Here is a 26,901-nt window from a genome sequence, read left to right as displayed (position 1 = left end):
GGAGAAGGAGAGACAAAGCTCCGAGAGGAAACCATTCCCGGGCTGAGGAGAGGGAGGACCCGGCCTCTTCCGGGGACCAGCCGAAGTCGGCGTCGGAGGGGAGGGGAAGGTGGCGGCGGGGGGGAGGCGGAGGCAAGAGAGGAGCGCGGAGAAACCCGAGACGATGCGCCCGGAGACCCGACGCTCCCCGGAGGCGCCCGCGGCCTGAGCCCCAAGGGGCCGTGGGGTCTCCCACCCGGCCCGAACGCCCCGCGCCCCGCGCTCGCCGCCCCGGGCTTTCGCTTCGGCTCCCAAGTAGTTAAATGCCCTTGAGCGCGGGTTTCCGCGGCCCGGCTCCCAGCCCCGGCAGCGCGAGTTGAGCTGTTTCCCCGCGCCGTCCGCCGGCTCCAGCGCGGCCGCCACTCACTGCTCACGCGTCCATGTGTAGCCACATAGTTATCTATGTACATCCACGCTGGGGCATTTTCCTCCTGCTTAATGAGGACTTGACTCGGGAGCAAGTGTGAATCACTGCCGGGCTGGAAAAGGAGGAAGGCGGATTTAACCCCCTCCCACCCCGCTCCATGTCCGTGTGTCACTCGGCTGGGTCTACCTGGTGCGGCCGGTCCTGGGGCTGCTGCTGCCGCTGACGACGACGGGGGCTGCTGCTGCTGCCGCCGCTGCTACCGTCCCGGGAGTTCTCTCCGGCTTCGGCCACACAGCTCCTGGGGATTGTTCTCTTCGCTCGGAACCTCGGTCAGGCCGGCAATTTGGCTCCGAAATAACTTATTTTTTGGAAGGCACATCACGAACCAATCAAGATCGTTAAGGTTGATTGCTGTACCTTGAAGAGTTCTCCTTTTTGTTTGTTGTTGCTTTTTTTGTTTTTGTTTTTGCCCCCGGTAAACATCTCTGGGTGTATATCAAACGGCAAGATGTCCAGTAATGTCCCGGCAGATATGGTAAGTGAAGGATAAGTTACGACATTCTTTGATTTAATTGTGGTTTCCAATCTTACTTAATCAGAAAAGATGCAGGCGTGGGGAGAAGGTTTGCAGGGGACTGTTGAAAAGCCACGGTGCTGGGAGATTTGGAGAAGTTGGAGGAGGTTCTGGTTCCCCCTCTTAGGAAGTACAGCTTTTAATATGGCTTTTCTCATTTGGTTGTGTTTTCTAAATCATCAAAGACAATGGAGAAGTAGGGGAAATGTGGCAGTGTAGGTCGAAGTGGAGAAAATATCTCCCTCTTTGCCAGAAATCTTTGAACATTTGTAAAGCTTCTGAAAACGTCAGTGACAGGAGGCAGAGCTGAGGACGGGTGTCCCTACTACATACAGAGGTAGGCAGGGAAACTGGAATCTTGTTCTTTGACACTGACGAGATCATTAATGCAGTAGAGACAAACTTGATATTTTCAAGAAAACGGACGTGTATGTCTTCAAGAAAAAGTCTGCTAGAATTTGCTGTGAGCTTTTTGAAATGTCTGGGTGAACAACTATGACAACAGAAATACTGAGATGTTTTGGAATTTTCGGAAATCTAGACTGACCGTCTATTGGTACTTAAGATTTTCCAGGACTTTTAGTACCAGATATTTAGTAGTATTACATCATTGGACTTTTAAAAGCTAATAAAACACAGTATTGAGCCTTGATCTTTGAATGTTGAGAACTTGAAACAAAAAGTACTATTGTTTCTTGATGCTTTTCTTTCTGTTTCTAAAGGTTAATGTTTGTTAATGTTCTGAGTCTGTTGGCTAACAGAACCCTGTAGGCTTACAGTGAGGGGAGGTGGTGGATTTGTGAGTTGAAATTTCACTTTGCAGTCCTAGGGACAAACATAATGCAATTAACAGGAAGATCTCTGAAGAATTGAAGTTAACATTAGTATTTGAGTGTTCGTGTATTCCAGTGAAAAAACAAAATTGAACTTGACCGATTAAATTTTTAAACGTCAGATAATTTCTGTAGGAGCGAACCTCATTTACAGACTTAAAAACAAACCTAACTGGCTGTAAATGGCATATTTTGACCTTGGTTTAAAGCCGTTTTGCTTACGTTTGATTTGCCATTTGATGTACTATTTTAATGTATAGGAACCACAGTGTTCTGTTGTGTGGCCACACAGCAACTTACACTCTCCTTCCCGAGTCTTAAAACTCGTGAATTGCCCCTTTAGTTTTTCCCTTCCCTCCTGGTGTGCACATGGGAGAATAGTCTCCTGACCGACTGAGGATAAGCTGGACATGGTTTCCTCTACCCCAAGCTTGAAGTTGCCTGGAAGGGTGTGTGGACTGAGTTGGAAAATGTTATTTCCCCTGTCTGATGAGTGTTTGGGGGGCTAATCGCTTACAGCACAGATTTGTTCTCTAAAGTCTCCGTTTTATATTGTCGGTGGTGCAAGACATGTTCACTCTATTCTGTCATAGAAATTGTAATGAAATAGATTTGTGTCTTTAAAACAGTGCCACTACTTTCTTTAGGCCCAGTGATGAAGAAAAGCTGGAATGTGCGTAGCATCAGTTAAAAATTGAAATGATTTGGGGAATACTGTTTCCAAGTCAGAAGAAGGTTCGGAAGCTAATGTTCAGAACAGGGGAATGGGAAGTAGTGGCAAGATTATATTAATAGGTACAATTATAAAATATAACTATTTCTGTTTTAGACTGTATTTTAAGGCCTTGATTCGGTGGTGCTTTGAGATCCCTTGATTAAAGGTGATATGCAAGGGCAAAGCAGTATTATGTAATAAACATATAATGCCCTGATGATGCTGTTTCAGAGTATGTCTAATCTACAGCTCAGATTAGATTGTTCTGAGTATTTTTTATGTCTCATTTTCGAATTGCTCAACTTGTTGGAAGTCTTGAGGTTTTTTTCCTATGTCACAACCTCTTAAGCCTTCATTTACTCTTACTTATATCGCATTTTTGCTTAAAAAGTACCTTTATTTGAGAAGTGCCTGCGATTCTCCACTTTTTGAAATATAACACTATATGGTTAAAAGTTGTTGATTAAATGCTTTTTGTTTTGTTAAAGTCTTCGTATCAGTAATTGACAGTTTGTGTTTACATTTATGACTTAAAGTAAGAACCATTTCAGCACTTTGAATCTTGAACAACCTTAGCCTCCCTACCCCCACCTCCTTCCACAAGCTGACGTTTCTTTTGCAACGTAACTCCTAACTGATAAGGATATGTACTCTTGGAAGTATGAATGCATACATTTTTTTCAATGTGCAGTAAAATGTTCAAGTTTCTAATGGTGACAGTCTGTGCTATGTAGAAACAAATGTTACGCCCTTTTACATGTTAATGGTGCTTGTCCTTCTATAGGAAAATCCTAGTTGGGAGATGAGGTGGGGCAGTGAAATTATAACCTCTGTCATTTTTTTCATTAGAGATAATTCATTGTTGAGCTACAGTAATTGCTAAATCAATTGAAGTTTTTGGTAAAGTCTTCATATGGCAATGATTGTGACTGACTTTAAAACCAATTTTTTTAGCATCTTTTTTTGTTTTGTAAATACAACTCCCATTTCAAATTTGTTTCTAAACATTCAGTTAAGTTCTTGTGTACCATAAGGAGTCTCTCTTTTTTTTTTTATAACCTGAATTCAGCAAGTTAATCTTTTTGGAGAGGAGTGGCACCCCTAGTGAATGGATTGCTATACTCTTTAAAAAAATTTACAGTTGGTACTTTAGCAATTAACATTCTGTAAATATGTACTATATATAAGTGTATTTACATAAAATATTGGTTTTTCTTTAGCTGTAAGTGATTGAGTTTGAACCAAAAGATATACTAGCATTCCAGTATAATAACTTACTTGTGGAAAAAAAAAACCCTAAAAATACTGAAGAGAATATCATTGTAGTACATTGTATTTAAATGATTCATTTCCTTTATTTTTTTTTTCCAGCCCAAATCATAATTCATGATGGGGCAGTATTCATTGTTGATAATTGTAGGACGAATTATGCTAATGACTATAGGTTTTCTGAAAGAAAATGTTTACTCTTTCTGTTAATGGTAAGGCCTAAGCCTGGATAGATAAGGTGGTTAATTTTGTTTTCTGGACTGGGAAAATTATCAAGAAATAAATTATTTATAGGAGTATTATAGAAAACATCTGAGCTACTGTTTAGAGTTTTGAACTAAAATTATATTTTATGATATTTATAAAATTGAAAGCCCCTATGTAAAAAAGAAATTGACAGTGTGAGAATATTAGCAAAGCAATTCTGGTATTTGAAACATTTTAATTCATAAAACAAAGAAAAGCCCTGTATCTTTTTAAGCTATTAATATAGAAATTGTAATAGATACAACAATTTTTAGTCTGGGGTTAAGGATAAATAATGAGAATTTGAGTTTTTTCGTTGGTTAATGATTATTTTTTTTGTAATGTTATATTTCTTTTATTTGTGGAGAAATGTGGGAGCCCTCTGGTGGACAGGAAATTACTAAAATGAATTTCCTTTCAAATTGAACTTTTATCATTTTTCCAAGTTAAAGTAAAGTGACAGATGTAGAGTATGCCAGGGGACGATGTCATGCTAGAAAAAGGTCCAGAGAAAAGAAAATTTTTAACTTTGAAGAAAGAATATATTAAGATCTAGTGCCCCAGATATTCTCTTTACTTATAGCTTCTTTTAATTTTTCTTTCTCTTGCTGGAGCTCTTATTTCAAATATAAGTGGGGAAGTTTTATGAAGCTAAAGGGTAGATAATATGTTTACCTATGTAAACTTGTGACAATGAACAATTTAATAAATAATATAGCTCAAATGGCATGTTCTTCTAATTGTTTTACTTGAATATATCTTACATTTTATGTTCTGAATTAGACGTTTTTCATTAAGAAAACAGAAGACAATTTACTTCAGCTTTGAATGCCTTTTGCTTTCTGGCTCTAAATCCTGTTCCAGCTCATGTCCCCCTCCTGTGAAGATCGCTTTTAGTTCATTTCTAGCCCTCGAGTGTGAACCATTTTGTCTCAGTGTGTTTGAGAGTCTTCTTATACAGTGTCAAATTTATATGGATATCTGTCTTATATTACATCTCCCATGATTTTTAAAACAGACATTTAAAAGCCAGTGAGTGAGTTTCTTAACTCATGGAGCATTACTCTCTTTATTGTAAAAAAATAAATATTGTTTCCTATTACTACTACTGATTTTATGAAGTGTATGATGCCTGCTTCTGTTACTACTTTGAATATGGAAAATGTATTTTTAATATTAAATCTTGAAATTCTTTTAAATTAGTGGTTGGTTACTGATGGCTCTAATTTTCTTAATATGGAACAGTAGATATATTGTAGGAAACTCAAGTATATGCTTCCTAAATATATTCTTTAAGAATTCCTCTCATTCTGGGGGAAAAGCTGAAAGTGACTATAGAATTCCTGGTAACTGGAATCCCTGAGGAGTATCATTCTGAAACAGTAAATTTTCTGATTTCATGAAGGTTATTTTGGAAACACCCGAATCTAACAAATAGGACTACTATCCTATTTACTTGAGCATGATATACTGCACATAATTCACCTTATTTTCGATGACCTAGAGCCATCATTTGAGTAATATTGATTCAGTTCAATGTATGTTCTTCGTTGAGTACTTCTCTGTGTAACATATGATTATTCTATAAGCTACAACTTCAGATCCTGAGCACTTAATATGGATTGTGAAGCTTTATGCCCCTTTACTGGGTCAATAAATTTACAAAGTGACATGAGGCAAGTCAGTTGAGATGTGAGAATAAAAATATTAGAATTCCTATTTATTATTTTTTGCTCCAAAAAGAGGAATTAAGCTTTTGTATTAATACATGGATTGGCTTTGAGGCTTTTCTGGGTCCACATTCAGATGGTTACAACAAGTGTGGTTTGCTGAGGGAACTTGTGTGAGTTCTGTAATGTGGAGGCCAACAGCAGCACATGACTTTCTCAAAGTTTTTGTGGTTTTTCTGTTACAGTATATTATATAGTTACTTTAAAAAATGCTTTTTAAAAGAATCTGTGATACTTTGAATTGAGATAGGGTGCAGAGGTTCACTGTCAGTGTTTAAAAGAGTTGCTAAAAAAAACAAGTAAAACTCAAAGCTGAATTACACATTTTTATTTCACAAAAGAGGAATATTATAGACGCTGATATTTTCCATGATGACAAGAAGCTATCAATATTATGCTACCTAGCAGATATTGTTGAGAAAACAAACACTAAGTTGTCTCTATAAGGCAAAATTGACATTTTAATCAATAAGTGAGACAGTATCGGTTTTTCAGAAGAGACTAAAGTTATAGAGAGAACATTTTGAAAACATGTTTAGACATTTCCAGTCTGTTGAAAAATCTTACGGAGAATTTCAGTGGACTTTGGACCCATTTGTTAGAAACCTAGAAACACATTCTACCAAGCTTTCAAAAATATCTGACATCAGGAAAAATAAAATTTTCATAGCACTGACATCTGGTAACTGACTTTTAACAAAAACTTGTGTATATTTGGTGATAGAATAGAAGAGTGATACAATTTAGTAAAACAGTAAGTGACATATTCTTCTGTAAAGATCGGTGCATCTTTGTGAACTAAGTTTTTCAGTTATGACTTAAACAACAGTTTTTAAAATATCAAAGTACGTTGAACTTCACAAATTAGGAAAGCAAGATTTTGAAAAAATAAAGAGACATATTGAATAATAGCGCTCTCACTTAAAACGTTAATAGCAGTAGCATTTTTAGTGATTTTAAGATCAAAACAAATGAGTATTTAACATAGTTAATAGTTAAAACAATATTAAAATCTTTTAATTTCTATTTTAGTATTTGTTTTACAATATTTATAAAATATTTACAAATGAATATACATATATTGGAGGTATATGCTCAAGTATTTTATAGTTGGTGTGTTCAAAAAAAAAAAAAAAATTAAGAGCACCTGGGTGGCTCAGTCAGTTAAGCATCTGACTCTTGATTTCAACGCAAGTCATGATCTTAGGGTCTTGAGATCAAAACCCATGTCAAGCTCCCCACTCAACCCAGTGTCTGCTTGGGACGCTCTTTCACTCTCCCTCTGCGCACCACCCCCCTACATATGTATTCTCTCTCTCTAAATTGTTTTATTATTTAAAAAAATAATAAAACAAAATTTAGAAGCCATTGTATAAGATGACTTCAGATTTTTGAGCATTTTAAGTTTTTGTGCTTGATATTTAGGTTTAATGTTTCCTGCCTTGACATTTTTGTGTGGTCAGTATGCCTACCTATTCCTCTCTAGCTATTTATAGTTGCTAATTCTAATTTGCTGTGGGTGTGGAAGGCAGATTTTCAAAGTTTATTAAAGTATATTAAAAACATCAAATGGTGTCCAAGTAGGATTTTCAGGAGTTGCCCTATAGTAAAGTGCATAATCTTTGTTTCATGGACTTAAACATGTCTGTTTTGGCTGCTTAGAGTTCTCTTTACTTGAAGGGCTTATTTTCTAGCTCTTAACTGTGTTTTGTTTTGCAGAAATGTAGGTTTTTGATAGTGAAGAACTAGGTAGATGATTTAGAAAATAAAATTAACATGTACAGCTTTATTTTGAGCACATAGGAGAGAGAAGGTAGTATTTGTTGTGCACTTGCTGCTATACTAGGCAGCTGCTTGGCATTTTACACAATAACATTTTATTTAATCCTCACCATGACCCTGGATAAATACAGTTGGTATATAGGGAAAGAAGCTGCAAGTGCCTGTCAGGAGGGGACCACCAGGAATGCAGAGGTAGTGAAACAAAGAAGGTTAATGACTTGCTGTAGTGAGGAAGAGCACACGCCTGAGAAAACCTTGCCTAGCCTCAGTAATAGGAAATGCAAAAAGTTTGGGGTAGGGTTTGGGTTGTGCTGAATGATTCTAATGAGAAACCAGGCAAAGTAGAAACTAGCTTTGGATTGTGGACTATGGGCCATGAAGTGGAGGTGGGTTTAGTAATTGGATCTGTCAGTGGTCTTTGTTCAGGAGGCAGGAGAAATGAAGGGGGCTGGGGCAGATCTAAGTCATTTTGGAACTCTAGTGTGGTGATGGGAGAAATTTTTGTTGCCTGTTGGTCTTCTGTTGGCCTTGTCTGTGTCTTTTAGAAACACCACAGTGTGATTATCAGCAGAGGTGAGTTTTACTTTCTCACAGTCTAGGTTTAGAGGGGATAAGGAGGTCAGAGAAGCTAGTAAAAAGCAGAGCCAGGATAGGAATTTGGGTCTGATGGCAATAGTGATAAACATGGGAAGTTCTTTCCCCCTACCATACCTGAGCTAAATCCCTGAGGCAGAATACCTTAGATTCCTTGCCCCAGGCCTTCACCACTGGCTGGTCTGAGCTAGCCTGGTAGAGTAGAGATGACACCTGTTTTGTATACCTTCCCCAACTACTATGTAATCTCTGGGTTGGAATGATTTTAATGAGCATGGATTGTCTTATTGATTGCTAAAATAAGGGGAGTTTTCTTTAAATTTGTTGGAACTCTGAGTCTTATGTATATACAATAAAATACAGTACAATAGAATTTTTCTATAAAGGTACCACTTTTAATGTAGAAACTATTATTGCTTTTTATATCTAACACAGATTTTTAATGGATTCAGTGCTTTCAGAGTATTTTGTTTTTGTTTTTATACTCTAGCTACTTATGTATGGTGCAGATTTTTTTTTTTTTTTTTTGGTGCAGATTTTCTATTGACTGATTCAAACCCAGTAGCATTTTTTATGGTCTAAATAAAATATATATGTGGGCAATTTTCTATGATGAGATTTTGAGAAGAAAACGTTCTTTCTGCTGATGAAAATTGTCTAAGTTAGGCATTATATCTTTTGTTTATCAACTTAAATTAAGATGGCAGTTCATTGTGTCTAGACAAAATGTTCTCATGATATATGTTCAGTTTTTTTCACTTTTATATGAAATTAGTGTTTTTGCCTTAGAAATATTCCTACTTCTATATGCTGCTTTTTTCATTTAGTTGTGTATTCATGAACAGCTATCCATACAAATAAGTATAGAACCATGTTACAATTTTGAACTGATTCTGATAGATGTACATAAATTGTTTAGCTAATTCCATATCCATGGGTATTTAAAAGCTATTATAAGCAATGATATAATGCATATTTTATTTATTTATTTTTAAAAGATTTTATTTATTTATTTGACAGAGAGATCACAAGTAGGCAGAGGCAAGCGGAGAGAGAGGGGGAAGCAGACTCCCCACTGAATAGGGAGCCCAATGTGGCGTTCAGTGATCCCAGGACCCTGAAACCATGACCCAAACCAAAGGCAGAGGCTTAACACACTGAGCCACCCAGGCCTTCCTATGTAATGCATATTTTAAAACATAACTCTATGCCTTGCTTGACTCTTCTTTTTTTTTTTTTTTTTAAATTTATTTATTTATTTGAGAGGGGGGTAGAGAGAGACAAGAGAGCGTGCTAGTGTGAGCATATGCCCATTGGGGAGGGGCAGAGGAAGAGGGAGGGAATCCCAAGCAGACTTCCGGCTGAACATGGAGCCCACAGTTCTGCTGGATCTTGCAACCCTGAGATCATGACCTGATTGACTAGTAAAGATTTAGTTATCAAACTTATGATGTCTTCATAAAATAGGCTGGGAATTGTTTTTTGTTCTTTGTAATAAAGACTGTGAAGATTAATTTTATTTCATTCATAAATGTTTGAAAGAATTCACTGGTGAAGCTGTCTGGATTTTACTTGTGGGGATTGTTGAATCTATTTCATATATATATATGACTATTCACAGTTTCTGTTACTTTTGTGTCGGTTTTGACAAGTTTTACTTTTCAGGAGATTTGTCTATTTTATCTAAATTTTCCAACTTGGTTTATGATTTTACATGCTTTGTATTTATTTATCTTGATGTTCATAGTATCTAGTGATACCTGCTTTTAAAATCTGCTTATTGATAATTTGTGCTTCCTCTTTATCTTGCTGTTTTCAGAGAGCCAATTTAATTTTCAAATTTAAAATGTTCTTTATTTTCTAATTGGTTCTGCTTTTAGCTTGCTTTCTTCTAGTTCATTTTTCTATTTTTTTTTTGAATTTGCTGTTCTTTTTCAAGTTTCTTGAGATGGATACTCAAATCATTATCTATCTTCTTTTTTAAATGTATGTATTTAAGTCTATGAAATTTCCCTCTAAGCAACTTTTCCAACAACTTTAGCTGGATCTCACAAGTTTGATACATCGTATTTTTATTTATCACTCAACTCAGAATATTCTAGAATTACCTTTGTGGTTTCTTCTTTGATCCATGGGTTATCCAGTAATCTATTACATAATATCTAAACATTTAGGGATTTTTTTCTAGCTATATTTTTTGTTGTTGATAACCAGTTTAATACAACTGTGGTCTAGGATTATTCTGTGATTTTACTTGTGTGCAATTAATTGACACTTGGTTTATGGCCAAGTTTTAGAATATTTGAGTGTGCTGTGCTCAGTGTCACTTAAGTCAATTATATTAATCATGTTTAAATCCACTGTATTGCTACTTTTTTCTTTTTTCACTCAATTGAGAGAAGTGCATTAAAATCTCCAACTGTGTCCTCTTCATTCTCTGAAATTTTGCCTCATATATTTTGAGACTAAATTACTGACTGCAAATAAATACACAATTATATCTTCCTGTTACTGTCATTCTCTAGTAATAATCTTTGTCTCAAAACTTATTTTTTTGGATGTAGTGTGCTTTTCTTTTGGCTTTTTCCTATCTTTTTACTTAAAATCTTTCTTTGTCCTTAGAGATGAAGATGAATCTCTTCAAGTATCATATAGTTGGGTTTTGTTTTTTATTAAACTTGATAATCTGTTGTTCTACATTTAATTGCCTTAATACATTTGGGGGGCTTAAGTTGACCATTTTACAATTTGTTTTCTACTTGTACTGTCATTTGTTTTAACATCCTCTCTCATTTCTTGCTTTCTTTTGGATTAATCAAACTTTTTTCCCCCTCATATCCTGGCTCTTAGCTTGTTGTTATAAATTCTTTTATTATTTCCTTATGGGTAACCTTAAGTTTGCAATTTACATCTTTAGCTTGAATCTGCCATCAGTTACTTCCTTTACCTTTTCCAGGAAAATGCAAAGGCCTTAAATACTTGAATCCCATTTCTCTCTTCCATGCTTGGTTTTAGTTTAAACCTCCAAAGACGTCATTATGGTTGCTGTTGAGATAATAGTAATACTACGTAGTAGTAGTAGTAGTAATAACAATGTTGTTATTAAAATAGCCATTACTCATTTCACTTTATCCTTACATTTACCATTTTGGAAGCCTTCATTTCTTACTGTTTTGTTTTGTTTTTAATATTTTATTTATGTATTTATTTATTTGACAGAGAGAGAAGTCACAAGTAGGCAGAGAGGCAGACAGAGGGGGAGGGCGAAGCAGGCTCCCCGCTGAGCAGAGAGCCCCACATGGGGCTCAGTCCCCTAACCCTGAGATCATGACCCGAGCTGAAGGCAGAGGCCTAACCCACTGAGCCAGCCAGGTGCCCCCATTTCTTCCTGTTTTACTGTATTTACTTCTGGGTCATTTTCCTTTGATATGAGGAACTTTAGTATAACTTTGAGTGCAGGTCTTCTGGTGATAAATTGTCTGTCTTCATATGCTTTAAAAATGTATTTTTTTTACCTTCATTTTTAAGGGGTCTCTTCTTTCTGCACCTTTAAGTTATCTTATGACTTCTGGCTCCCACTGTTTCTGTTAAGTCAGCTTTTGGTTTTACTATTGCTTCTTTGAGGTTAACATATTTTCCTTTAGCTGTCTTTTAGATTTTATCTTTGTCTTTGGTTTTCAGCAATTTTACTATTGTATGCTTATGTATGACTTATTGTAATTATTTGTAGAGTTTGTAGAGCATGTTGAGTCTATGGCTTGTTATCTTTTGTTTCTTTGGGCGTTTTCTTAGCTGGTATTCTTTAAATATTGTTTCTATCCAGTTCTCTCCTTTCCTTCTGAGACTATAGTTATATGTATGTTAGGTCATTTCATAGTTTCTACTCCCACCCCTACTCTGTGTTAGTTTGGATATTTTATACTTATTTCAACTTAGCATATCTTCTCTGTCTAATGTCCAGTTATACCCAATTATTGAGTTCTTGATTTCAGATTTGTATTTTGTATTTCAGGCCCCAAATTGACAAAGGCTTAAGTTCTCACAACATTTTCATCAGTTTTCTTGAGTGTATTAATCATTGTAATGTTCCTGTTTGATGACTCTGATACCTAGATTACCTATGAGCCTATTTCTCTTGCCTGGTTTTTGATCATTTGATTCTTTTTTGTAGGACTCCTGGTAATGTTTTATTAACATTGTGATGAAAAGTTATAGAGGATCTGAATGATGTTATCTTTCTCCAGGTAGGCTTTAATATTCTCTGACAGGCAGTTAGAAAAACATACGTCACTTTGATTCATCAGTGTTGGATATGACATGAGGCCGAATTCCGGGCCATCAGGAAATTCAAATAGTCTTGAAGTACATAGCCCTTCTATGGTCTCACTTGAAAGTTTGGAGTAATTACCAAGATGCTTCTTTTTTGATTAGCCTTGGCAGTTTTAGGTACAGTGCACCCTGGAACAACACAGGTTTGAGTTGCACAGTTCCATTTACACATATGTATTTTTTCTTCCTGTGATTTTCTTAATAATATTTTCTTTTCTCTGGCTTACTTTATTTGTTTGAATACGTACATAATATTGTTAACTTAAAAATTATTGGTAAAGCTTCTAGTCAACAGTAGGCTATTAGTAAAGTTTTTGGGAAGTCAGAAGTTATATATAGATTTTTGACTGCTCAGAGATCAGCACCCGACCCCCATGTTGTTCAAGGGTCACCTGTATTGCGAGGCTGATGAAAGGCCTGCTTAAGTTTTTGTCTCTTCTAGTCTTTTTGCTGGGTTTTCCTGTATTTTAGTCCATTTTGTTTATGATTCAGCACATTTCTGGGAGGCAAAAACTGAGCAGAATGTTGGGCTTGTTCTTTGAAATTCTGTTTTATCTGAGATTCTCAATTCCTGGCTACCTTGGAAGTACAGAATTCCAGTTTCTGTCTTTCTACTCCACTGAAACTGATGCAAACTCCAGGATGTTGCTTTCTGCTTGGCCTTTATGCCCTGTACTGATAGTTGGCAAATAACCCAAGGGGAAAAAGTAGAGATCTCAGCGTGTTTTCCTTCTCTCTGGGCTCTTGGCTCCTAATGTCCTGGTTCTCTTGATTGTCTTTCTATGTCTTCAAATAGCTGGGTTTGCTTGTTTAGTATTTTGCTGTTTTTTATAGTTTTCAGTGGGCAATATGATTGATACTGCTGTTCCCTCATAGCTTGACTATGGTCCTTCAGAGTCATCATCTGGCTCTTTCTTGTCCCTGAGATCTTCTCTCATTTGACTTATGAGGCTTCAGTAATATTGAGTTCCTCTCAGTTCCTCAAATAAGCTCCAGGCTCTTTTCCACAGCTAGGCTGAGTCTTTGTATATTTTAATCCCTGTGCTTGCAACACTTATTAGTATACTTCTGTGCCCTCTCTATATGGCTAATGCCTTCTTATTTTTTCTCTCCACAGAGATACTTCCTGACCGTATCTAAAGCTGAAGTCCCTTGCTCTCTGAGTTTATGCCTCTGGACTCATTAGTGTCCTCCATAGAACTTGTCACACTTTGTATTTATTTGTCTTTCCCAGTAGACCATAGATAGAGTCTGTGAGAGTAAATACGTTATCTTTCGTTTGTCACTGTAGCTATTATCTAGTATGGTTCCTTTTGTATAGTAAGTTCTTTGTGAATAGTTGTGTATTAAAGGAATACATGACTCTTATAGGCACTGTACAAAGCTTATTACTCGAGAGGTTTAATCCTCTAAGAAAATTCTCAGAACAAGCCCATTAGGTAGGTAGGTTCTAGTGTTAGTGTTAATTTATTCATAAGGAAAGTGGGATTTAAGATTTTGCTAATTTTCCTGAAGCTACCAGCTAGGTGGGCTTTTTGTGTTCTTGGATTGTTTTTTACTTCTCTAACTTTTGGACCTTTATTACCTTACTTATAGCATATCCTCTTTACTATGTCTTAATGCTAATTTCTGTGATTATACAAATATTCTGGTATTTTAACTTCAGCTTCTTGCCTTTACTTAACGAAGGATTTTTGCCGCTATCAAGTATGGTGAATGATTTTTCAAGCTATAAAATCTCTCATTTTATGACTGTAAATAGACTGTTACAATCAATTACATATATTTAAATATATTATATATATTAAGCACGTATTTAAAGAAAACATTTTGTCTTTTTTACTTAAAGGACTATTCAGTTATACGGATTTTTTTAAATGCTCAAAAAAATAAAATTTCTGTGATAGGTATCATTTTATATCTATATTTATTAGTCTGATATAATAATCCTGCCCTTTTTATGTATTTGCATTATTCACTCAATCAGCAAGTATTTGTTGAGCAAATGCTATATGCCAGGCACTGTTTTAGGCTTTGGTGTACAGTGGTGAATGAAACAAAGTTTCTCTCCTAATGGAGCTTACATTTAAGTAGTAGGGAGACGACATTAAATAAGCAAGTAAAAAGTAGAGTATAGTAGGTGTTGGTAAGTACTACAGAGAAAAATAAAGCAGGAAAGGGGGTTAGAGAATGCTAGGAGAGTATGCCTGTCTTGGCCAGTTTTAAATATTGTGTTCAGGGAAGAGCTCACTAGGATAATGACATTTTTATATGGATCTGAAGGAGATGGGGAACAAGCCATTCAGTTATCTTAAGAAGTCATATTCCAGGCTGTGGGAATACTGCCTCATGATTTGTTATTTGATTGTCTCACTGTTTCTTCTGCCAGTCTTTACCTTAAATTTTTGTGTTTCTTACAAAACAAAAAGTGGTTTTTGTTTATTTTCCTTCTGTGTGAGCTAAGTGATTATTACCTTCCTCACAACTTTTTTCTTGCAACAAACATTTATTGGAGTCCTTTGTGCCAGATAGATTCTGTCAGTAGTTAGAGCTGATCAATTTTATTTAGTGTATCCCAAGTCCGTTTCCTCTAAATTATCTCCCACCACCTTCAACCAAGTCTTCATTCAGACATTGGTTCCCTTTATCCACTGCTATCCACCTTTCACTCAGGTTTGTCTTTTGAAAATACAGATCTCGTCCTTGGACTATTCCTCTTACTAATGGCTGGCTGTCACTTACAGGCCAATCCTGGCCAGACTCCTTAGGTGGTAGCATTAAGGCTCTTAGCAGTTGCCTTCCATCCATCCTCATCTCTTGCTTTTACCCCTTTGTGTTGTGATGAACCCCCTGCTTGACACAAATCTTTCTGTTAACTTTTATGCTTCTCTCTGAAACTTGCATAGACTTCTCTTTCTTTACCAAATGCACTGCCCCTCCTTTTTGCACCATTTGTACCTGAGACTTGTTCTCAATTGCAGGGCTAATTCTTTGGTAATATCTTAAAACTTTGTCAGCCACTCAGTCACCCTAAGTATAGCACATGCTGGAGGCTCCAAACCAAGTGACAGTTGAGGCAAAGCTGCCTTCTAGGAGGGACCGGGGAATTAGAGTAACAGGACGGATTTTTTTCCATCAAGTGTTGGCGGCAGTGTAAAGCACCAAGTCCAAAGAGATGGAGCTTACATCCTGGTTAGGGCTTAGCATCTCTGGTTCTGAGCCCAGAAATTTCTAGGTACTGATGAGTCTTAGCATTTCTTGGAGAACCATCATACCAGCAGACAAACAAGGCCCAGTCTACAGAAGTGCTAGATGAAAGCATTGGAATCCTAGTTAATTGGGCTGGAATTAATCTTATTACCTCTACGCTAGTACTTATAAATATTTTTAGCTGCTTCTTCTGCTAGATGGGTGATCTGCTTTTTGAGGGCCGAGAGGAGCCTTATCTTACTCATCTCTCCCTGTACCTAGCACAGTGCCTGTTATATAGAGAATACTCAGTGAATGTTGAATTAGCACTGCAGCTTTGTCCAGTAGAACTTTCTGCATTGATCAAAATATTTATGCTGTCCAGTAAGGTTGCTACTGGCTGCATGTGGCTTTTGAGCACTTGCAAAGTGGCTGGTGTGACTCAGGAACCAAATTTTTAAATTTCATTTTAATTAACTTAAATGTAAATAGCTATGTGTGGCTAATGGGTACTGCATTGGACAGTGCAGTTATATATGGTTTACATAATTAATTCTCTCAGTGGGTTAAAAAGATCACTGGGTTTTTGGCTTGTCTTCCAAATGGTCCCAAATTACTGAGCATTTGGTTTTATTTTGTGTGTGTGATTTTTCTGTTCTCTTGGTGTCAGCATTAATTTTTTGCTGTTCTCATTATGTATGCTGTCATCAGCCTCTCTTTTAGCTTTTTGGATGTTAGTCTAAGTGGCATAGAAAGACATGTAATCAAGCTTATAGCATTCTCTTTAAAAAGAGCAAATAGTGTAGGAACCTAGGAGTTGTCTTTGACCTCTCTTTAACCCTAGTAAGAATGTGAAATTAGCCCTAAGGAAAGAAGAGAGGGCTGAAAATATAAATTAGTGTGCACATTCAACTGAAGAAAAAAATCCTATCAATATGACATTACATGAATTCATCAAGGGGGAGGTGGGACAGCCCAAAAGTACAATGCCTCCATTTAGAGATAGGAGAATTTAAAAATGAGAACAGGAATAGAGTTAAGGGAAAATTTTTTTTCTAAGTTTCATTATTATGAAAGCCATGCAAGGAAAAACTCGAAGAGGAATAGTGGTGGGCTACAGCAGATATTGCAAGGAGGTGAAGAATAAGGACTAATTGAAGTCCATTTGGGGTAATGTGGTGAAGGCTAAATGGATCTTAACTCATTGTCAAGTATTTTACTGTGGTTAAAATAGTGTTTTCCTTGTAATTCTTCCATATTGAAGTGCTAGGCTTAGAAGGATTCATTATGGTCACTCTTTTTGAAGTCAGTACTATTTTTTAGTTTCTGTGTCCCACAGCTACCTTTTCTCAACCTTTTCTGTCAAAATGTTTTGCTTTGCTAGTGTAGAATCTGGATAGGCATTAATAGTACTTTTTGCTCTAAAATTGATTCTTTTTAATCCTGTACAGGTGAATTTCTCCATTACCTCATAGTAGGGCTGTTGTTTCAGTAGTGATCATTCAGTTCATGCTTTGATGCAGGGTTTACTAAGAGATAGTGGTTAGTGGTTTTTTGTTGTTGTTGTTGTTAAGTTTCCATACCCAGAGAAAGACCGTTTTGCTAAAAATTGGGGCATCTTGCCTCTTAGGGGTGCTTTCACATTCCAGCTGGCATAGGAAGCAAGCAAATGGCTTTTTCATTTCCCGAAGTGTTGTCTGCATTACTCCTTTGAGACTTAGGACAGGCAACTAAGGGGAAAAAATGAGGAAAATATTTTTCCTACATATCTTTATTCTAAAATAAAGACGAAGTCACTCTTAGGTTGTGCATAGTGCAGATGTAAGCGTATTGTGTTTTTATTTTCAAGTTAGGCCAAGACATGAGTCATTTTTGAAGTCTTTGTTACTCAATTAGAACCACTACCTATACAGCTGAAGTCTTCTAGAATAGCTCAAGTAGCCATTCCTGTTGGACGCAGGGGAGAGTCTGCCCTGAAATTGTAAAACTGCTTTCTTGTTTCCCAGGTGACTTGACTAACTTATGTAAGTTAGTGTTACCTGGGAAATGCACCAGATATAGTCACAAGTGCAAAAGAGATGTCTGAGAATGGGTACATCAGATAGTAAAGTGGCAAGAAGAATAGTGTCCGCCACTTCCATTTTATTTGAAAACAGCACAGTATATTAATTTTAGCTAAAGAATAACTTTCCTAATTTGACCGTCCTTGTTTTGTAGCATCTCTTTTTTAAAATAAACTATTTAGAAGGAAAGGTAATCATAATTATGCATTATTGAGTAGGTTAATGAGCTTGTCACTCAGTAGTAAATGAATATAATATCTTACATAGTAAAATGAAATGGTATTTATCCTTTCTGTGATCTCTTTTTTAATAAGATATATTTAATTATTTTAGAGAGAGAAAGTGCATGCATGCGCGCATAGGGGAGGAGTGGAGGTAGCGGGGAGAGAGAATCCCAAGCAGACTCCCTGCTGAGGGCACTGAGCACAACACAGAGCCCAATGCCAAGCTCTATCCCAGGACCTTGAGATCCTGATCTGAGCGGAAATCAAGAGTCTGACATTTAACTGACTGAGCCACCCAGGCACCCCCTTTCTGTGATCTCTTCATTTACCTGACCAGTATTTTCTAAAGAGAAGTATTTATCTGGTTTGTCTTATTTTGCCATTTTTTGGCCATAATCTGTTTATTTAGTGTGTTTTTATTTACGAATCTGAACTTCATTGTTTTATTATTGTCTTATTCTAATTTTATACCTAATTAGAAAGCAGGAGAATTATTGTAAAACTTGTAAAAAAGAAAACATTTTAAAGAAAATAATGCCATTTATAAACCATTACTTAGTACGGATGCTTAATGTTTTTGCTTTCTACCCTCTAGCTTTTTTGAGTGTGGTATGTGTGTGTATGCAGTTGATGATTCATTTTAGAGTGTTCTGATTTGGAGAGGTCTTAAAGATCAAATTTAACTATGTGTAGGCAGTTTATATTGACTCATTAAAAAACCTGTAAGTCTATGAGTTTGTACAAAGAATAAAGTAAGTTTCTTTTTAACACATCATATGTATACCATTACTTTCTTTTAAGATGCAGTCTTTGTGGGCATTCTGTAGAGTCTAATATGAAAGTGTCTGAAAACATTTTGCTAATTTTAATTCAGTAATTTCTGTAACATCATATCAAAGCAAAACTTCACCTAAACCAGAGTACTTTAGTAGAATCAAAAGGAGGAGGAGTTCGAGTTTATTTATAGTTGAGATTTGCAGAAATGCTTATTTAATGGCTTTCTGATCTCACCAAAGGACTCAACTTTCTTTTCTTTCTTTCTTTCTTTTTTTAAACCCCCTCCAGTTAGTACTTTGCTTTATCCTATTTCTAGTTTGGAAATACATATATGGTATATGATAAGATCTATATATATATATGTCTTTATAGTACACAAGATTTTTTTTTAAAGATTTTATTTATTTATTTGACAGACAGAGATCACAAGTGGGCAGAAAGGCAGGCAAAGAGAGAGGAGGAAGCAGGCTCCCCGCTGAACAGAGAGCCCGATGTGGGGCTTGATCCCAGGACCCTGGGATCATGACCTGAGTCGAAGGCAGAGGCATTAACCCACTGAGCCACCCAGGCGCCCCTACACAAGATTTTTTTTTAAAAAATCCTATACTTTGAATTTTGTTATAGTTTATTTACTCCCCTGTCCAATTGTCAAAAATAAAGTGAAAACAAATTCTAAATGTATGCTTTACAAAATTTATACATTGTGTTTACTTTTTAGAAATGACATTTGTGTAAAGATTATGACTTACTGAGTTTAGTTTCTGCCAGTTATGAGCTACTTTACTTGCCAGATATATTCAGCCAAGGCAGTGTATTCCAGTGGTGGTATTGTTAGTTAGATCAAAATCAGTAACATCAGCACTGTTTCTCAGTAGTCCTGAGTGAGGGATTTCTACATCTAACTGAAGTAATTTAGCAAAAGGCTTTAAAAAGACCAGTTGCAGTCACCTGGTGACTACTTATAAAATACTTTTGGTTACATCTAAATTCCTAAAGAGCATGTTTGTTAATGATTCTGTTTGGGGAATTTTTGTACAATCAGGTAATTCAGATTATGTATTTCTTTATTATGTCAGTACAGTACCATTAACCAAAAGCAAGTTTAAAGAAAGTTAAAGTTTTTGTTTGGCCTTGTACTAGAGAAATATTAAGGAAGTAAAATTGGCATACCAAACCTTATTATCTGTGGAATATATATTCAGCAAATAAAGGATACATTCAATGATTAAAGAATGAACAAGAAAGATGGTAGAAAATTCAAAGAAGTTAGCACATTCTTTTGGGAAGAACAGAACCTTTAAGTTCTGGGTGAAATTTAAGATCTGCAAAGAAGTAGTAGCACAATATTTATTTGAAAGGTTTTAAAGTAGCACAATATTTATATGAAAGGTTTTAAAGTTAGGTCTACCTAATAAACTTGCAGAATGGCTTTCTAAGCAATTTGATTAGTTATCCAAAAACTGTGATTACTGTGAAATGGCATAGTAGAACTGTAAATAGTAAACATAAACTCAGTCCTGGTATGTGTGCAGCTTTGCTATGTCATGAGGAAAGTATTTTCTTTTTCTCTGTGAAATTTAGTGTAATAAATCAGATACATCATCTGCAAATAATAGGTTTAAAAAGCACACAGGCCTCAGATATATTGAAACTTTGCTCAGATTTCAGTCTTTTGGAGCTTAAGTCATTAAGCCTTCTTGTCTGATTTATGTTATTTGCAATATGTAAAGACGGTTTAGATAAGCACATAACTGAGTGGCCAGATGGGCACTGTTCTAAGTGCATCACACATGTATTAATTCCATAACATTTCCCTAACAGTGTCATGAGTGGGGTATTGCTGTTACCCCCATTTTACAGATAAGGAAACTGAAACATGGAGAAATTATGTAATTTGCTTGTATCTGGAGGAGTCAGGATTCAGACCCAGTCCTTCTGTATCTAGAGCCTATTATGTAACAATGTAACATCTCTGGGTTTCTGGGAAGTTGTGTTATATTATTAAATACTACATATATTAGAAATGAAGCAGTTCATTTTATTTATGCATGTGGTAATATTACAGAGCAATATGGCAGCATTGATTCAGTGAATAATAGCAGAAAAGCTAAAGGATTGACTTTAATATCTGTAGTATGCAGTTAAATTTACAAAGCTAAAGGGCTGACTTTATTATCTTTAGCATGCAGTTTACTGTTTTTAGCATGGTTGTAACCTAACATGTTGATTTGAACAATGTCCACAGTTGATTTTTTTAGGTTGGAAGAACAAAAGTAGCTTGGAAAAAACTCGAGAAAAAACAAAAACAACAAACCCTTTAATATAATGTTTTAAAATGTCTAATACCACTTCAAATATAGGAACCATGATTGTACAATAAACTCCAGGACTGCAAGGAATCTGGGAGTAGCCTAAAATTCATTTTATGTTACTATAAAAAGTCTGAGGACCTTTCAGATGCTGCTGGTCTCTGGTACATCTTTGTTGCTGAGTCCCTACACTAAAACGAGGATCTTTATTAAAGATGCTACTTCCATGTGTTTGAAGTACTGTAAGTTAAGAGACATTGTTAAGCTTATCCAAACACCATGAATCATTCTATTAAGTTTATTCGTCAGTTCTTTCATATTTCCAAAGTGGTTGATATTTCATCCTTGCAGTTGTCTATAGGAAAATCTGGGGGGAAGGGGGTAGGGGAAGGGGATGATTGTCCTTCCTTGTAATGGAAGTCTCTGGCCTTTTTTGTTTGTTTGTTTTGTTTTGTTTTAAGTCTCTGGTCTTTTAATTCGCCTTTAATAAATGTTGCTCCTTTTGAGGGGTTTGGATTCTTTCTAAATTGTTTCTCTCTAAATTGTTAATACATTTCTCTCCTAACTCCCCCCCCACCCCTTAAATTGATGTCTGTTCTGGTGGAATGAAGAGCACATTTTACTTTAGAAAACTGCTCTAAAAAAAGAAATCTACTTAATTTGCAGTACCCTGGTATTTTAATTTATTATTATAAGTAAGCAGTAGGTATCCGGGATGGGTTACAGAAAATGTAATATTATATCAGGTCTTCTAATTCCATGAATAGGTGGCTTAATTTTTTCCAAATACTTGGTCCTATTAAAACCATCTCCTTGGTTTATGGACTTGGCAGAAACTTGTGTTCACAGGTGGCTGTGTTTCTTTTGAACTATAACCATGTTTCTTTATTCCAGGACTTCTGGAATAGATACATACTGCAACAAAATAGTTAGTCTTGTTTGGCCTTTCCTCTTCAATCTTACACTGACTGCACGTTTTCTGTCCCAGAGCTAAGTGATCAGTTGTACAGTTTGACCCAACTCTTTAAGATTATAACGTTGAGAAATGGAGAGAATAGTATGATGAAACCACCTGTATCCATGTCCCAACTTCAACAATTAGCAGCTAATGGTCAATAATGTATCATCTGTAAACCTACTCTAGTTGCTCCTCCTGGATTATTTTGAAACAAATACCAAAATTATGTGTGATATTATATCATATATGATATGAGGATAATATGATATAGGATAATGACTCTTTAGAAACTACCACAATACTCATCACAGGTTTAGAATTAGCAGTAATTACTAAATTACTAATATTACTAATATTACCATTACTAAATATTATCGATATAAAGGTAAGTTTTTATGCTACCTTTTACCTGAAAATGCTGAAAAATTAACATTGCAAAACGTATTTAGCATTAAAGTGGTTTTTGTCTTATGAACATTGAGAAATAGAAAATCCATAGGAAAGTTCTTTTTAAATCCCACTTTAGACGATATTCTTAGAGTTCTCAGTTTTTCTCTCGTACATCAGAAAGAAGTAAAAAAAAAAAGTATTTTGACTGTACTGTCAGAATATATACATTGGCCAGTAATGTCAAGCACATACAAATTTGTGATATACGTATTTTGTAAAGTAGGATTTTTTTTTTTTTAAATAACAAGCTCTTTGAAAGGCTAAAGAAATTGCCACAAGATTTAGAAATAGTTCTGGAACAGAGAAATTTCTTTCTGATGATTGATTGGCTTTAGTTTGGGAAATCATTAGGTTGCTGTCTTCCTTTTTTATTGAGAGGAAAAGGAAGAAAATAAATAGTATTTTTACCTCTGGTCAAGTGACCTAAATAGTTTGTTCTCTTTTTCCTTTGCTCTCTAATAGATTAGTATTTATTTAAATAATTGATGTTAAGTGTCCCTGAATTCCTGTGGTTTGAAGGCTTTCCAGATACTATTAACTTTCTCTTCCTGAGTGGAGGATGAGCATGATAGTATCTTTTTTTACTTTTGGTCAGTCTAAAATTAGACTTCTTAATCATGAATTAAAAAGCTTGTGAATGTATGTGAACTAGAGGTAAAATATGGCTGTATTCTTAATTCTTCACTTTTTCTGCTTAACTTCCTTTTTTCACTCTTTGATGCAGTTAAGGGTTAATGGAGAGCTAAATATAAATGTTTATAAACAGCTCAAATTAGAAGTTATTTTTTGTGTAACTTTAAACTGAATAAAAGCAAGTGTTTAAAAAATTCTTTGAATCAAATTTAATTTGGAATTCTTGGCTTACAGAGAAAGCAGTTCTTTATGTCTGGTTGCCATTTACCAGGCTCCTGCTTTCCCATCTCTCAAAACCTTGACCCATTTCTGGACTGGAGTAGGGATTGGCCACATGTACTTGTGAATTTAACAAAATTGATCTTTTGTTGACTAGAGATTATTTTTTTCTCTGATTACTTTCCGCTTTTAGAGTTGTACCACAGATTGATATTTAAAAAATTAAAAACCTCTTGAAACCTTATCCTAATACATTTGAACTGTTTTGTTTATGGCCCCTTCTTGTGACTCCCTTGACTCTGTTCTCTCGTTCCCATCACTGCAACTAGCCTTTTCATCATAGCCCTATATCTCTACCCCCAAGGTGGGTAAGGGACTAAAGCAGTGACTAAAATGTGAGAACAAGCCCAAAATGGCTTAAGTCATATTTTTAAGAATTTAGGGTTTCTGCTCCCTCTACATGCCTGCCTGACAAGAAGCAAGGTAAACAGGGACACTGAAATTTAATTATTACAATTTATATTTTCATTCTAAGCATTTAGCATACTACTTTGGTAACTACTAATCTTTCCTTATTGACCTTCAAAATCTAAACTAGAAAATACTCTTGTTCCTTTATTCCAGAATTCATGCAGTATAGCAGACAGATTAAATTTATGTTTTCACCTTCTATTCATGATTTTAAAGATGGGAGTGGCTTAGCATTTGGCATGGTAGCCTGGAATCAAACAGTCCTCAGCACAGAATGTCCAAGGATAAAGAGGACACATCATACCAGCATTACCACAGGCTTTGTCTTGCTCTTGAGGATGTTGCATGCCCTCTAGGTAACTTGTGTTCCATATCTTGAATCAAGAAATGATGCAACATAGGATAGATAATTCCTGATTTGCGTAGTGTTTATGTGTATAGCAATCCCCGCTACCTACAGCTTAGTCAGGACTAACAGAAGAGCAGCAGAGGTCTCCAAACAGCAAAAAAATAACACCAATTCTTGTAACGTTGATGAAGTTTATTACTAGAAGATTTCAGACTTCAGCATTGATGGCACTCTTCTAGATCCTTTTAAGTCAGTGTTGGTACTTTCATGTTAGAAATAGCTTAAAACTGATTACCTCAGTTTTAAGATTAAGATTTTGATTATCTTGATTATCATCAAGAGATCCACTCTCTAGGTAAGACAGAAATGCTGCCCAACAAGGCATCTTCTCTGAAAAAAACTCCTTACTATATTATTCATTGGTTCCAAAAGTAAATTCCCTAAATTCTATTATTATAGTCCCTAATCTAGTCAGTTTCTTCAGTACATTGCTTTAGCCAAGGGGAAGAAGGGAACTTATGCAAAATAACATAGTAACAGTAACATTAATATTAAGTAATACCAAAAAATTGTAGTATATTTACAGAGTACTTTACAATTTACAAAATGCTTTCATATTCTTTTTCTTTTTATTTTTAAAGAAGATTTTATTTATTTATTTGACACAGAGAGAGAGATCACAAGTAGTCAGAGAGGCAGGCAGAGAGAGGGGAGGAAGCAGGCTCCTTGTGGAGCAGAGAGCCTGATGTGGGGCTCCATCCCAGGACCCTGAGATCATGACCTGAGCCGAAGGCAGAGGCTTAACCCACTGAGCCACCTAGGTGCCCCTATCTTCTTTTTAAAAATAGATTTAGATTTCTTCTGAGTCTGAGAAAGGAAATCCTAAAAAGTGGCAAAATTCCTAGCATAGTGCCCCTGCAAGTTTAGGAAAAATATCCCTGAACACTTTCTTAATTGGTCCAAAAGGCATCATTGTATGATAAATATATCTACAGTGGCTATGCAGACTGATTATTTGATAGTTATTGAAGGATGCTAAGCATATCTGCATTAGAAATGTGTAAATTATGCAACTGTTCACAACTTGAATTGACTTCAGAAGATAAAGCTGGTATAGGAATGTATAGGTTGTTTTCTTCATTGCATTCGAGTTCTTCAGACATCTTCAACTGAGTGCTTTTCTGTTTGGATTGGAGTCCATTTGATCAACCTGTGAATCATAGTCAGTTGTTTGCCCATGCATCGAACCTAACTTAGAGATAGATCTCATTGTGGTTCAGGAAGCACAATTGAGAATTTCCACAAAATGCCAGTAATGTTGCCTGAAAAAAAAAAATTTTTTTTTAAAGAGTGCGCATGCACACGAGGGGGTTGGGAGGGACAGAGGAGGAGAGCGTCTTAAGGAAGCTTCATAGCCAGCACACAGCCTGAGATCGCAAGACCCTAAGCTCCTGACCTGAGCCAAAATGGAGAGTTGGACTTTCAACCAACTGAGCCACGCAGGCACCCCAACTGGAATTTTTGCCCTGTGGTTCTCATTTGAGAAGATAATTCATATTTGGGGCATTCAGAAGACTGAATATAAAGTTGTATTTTTAGTTTTGCTGTAGGTTGTGTATATTCCATGGCTTCTGGCCCTCTCACGTTTATTTGTTCAGGAAATTTCTAACTTAGTGAAGTAGTTTTAATGTTAATATCTTTTGGTTTATGGCAGATTGGTAATTCATGGCAATTTTGTGGGGAATGTGTATTTATAATTTTATACCATTCAGACTTAGAGGATTTCAGAAATTTGAAGCAGGTTTATTTTAAGAAGTATCCCAACCCATCTCTCTCCCACTGCCCACCCCAACCCACTTCCCACTTGACTAACTCCTATTCTAGGTCTCAGTTTAGGAGTCTCTTTCTCTGGGGTACTGTTCTAGACCCTTTTAAGTCTGTGTTGGTGCTTTTTCTGTGTGCCTGATGACGCAAGATTTTTGTTGTAGTGTTGAGCTACATTTCAGTTGCTACTTTTTTGCCCAGAGTTAGGCCAGTTTATGTGGATTGGGAACTAACAGCATTCTTTAAATATTTGCCTAACATATATTTAATGGAAAAGGATAAATTTTTTATAATGTTTTTATATAGGAACAAATACCTTATTCATTTCTACTGGTTGAAGCAAGATCAATTTTATAAAAATACTTGGACAAAACATTTCGCAAATCTTGGTAGTTTTAATTTATGATTTTTCTGAACCAGACAACTTTCTAGAGGGCATTTAAAATTTAGAAAAAATCTCTAACTGTTCACTTGTGGAACTTGAGCTCACTGCAGTCAAATAATGGCCAGTATATTCCAGTGTTGCCTTAGTGTCCCCTGTAGATCTGAATTCCTAGGCAACAAACAGCCTACCTGGGCCATGCTTTCATCAGACTCTGGTCTCTCCAGTGAGAGCATGGGACACATCCAGCTTAGAAAAGAGTGGGTGTTCAGTAAATACGGGATTAACTGTTGAAAGAGTATTAGTTTTTCTGTTACCCTGTCCAAAATTTGGCTTGGAATTTCAGAAATAAAATTTTTACCATTGTTTCTTATTACATATTAGTGTGTATCTCTGTATATTAAGTGATTTATTTATGTGAAGAATAGAAACTTAGAGCAAACTTTCAGGTTGTTATCAAGAGTTTCATTTCTGGATTAAGTTTTCTTTTTGGTTCAATAGGAATTTGTTTTTTCTTTTTCTTTTTATTTTTTCTTTTCTTTCTTCTTTTTTTTTTTTTTTTTTTTTTTTTTTTT

The 26,901-nt window shown here is 35.9% G+C and overlaps 1 protein-coding gene across 1 annotated transcript in view; it reads left to right on the top strand.

The window, feature by feature from the left end:
- Nucleotides 1–856: 856 nt before the first annotated feature.
- UBL3 (ubiquitin like 3) overlaps nucleotides 857–26,901 on the top strand; it is a 63,723-nt gene continuing 37,678 nt past the window's right edge. Inside the window, exon 1 of the mRNA XM_059377521.1 lies at nucleotides 857–941. Coding sequence (XP_059233504.1) covers nucleotides 915–941 — 27 coding nt within the window. The 5' untranslated portion in view covers nucleotides 857–914. The remainder of the gene's footprint in view (nucleotides 942–26,901) is intronic.

The sequence above is a fragment of the Mustela nigripes genome, chromosome 15 (assembly GCF_022355385.1).
Source record: "Mustela nigripes isolate SB6536 chromosome 15, MUSNIG.SB6536, whole genome shotgun sequence".
Taxonomy (NCBI): domain Eukaryota; kingdom Metazoa; phylum Chordata; class Mammalia; order Carnivora; family Mustelidae; genus Mustela; species Mustela nigripes.
Note: the sequence above shows the minus strand (reverse complement) of the source record. Positions and strands in the feature narration are given on the sequence as shown.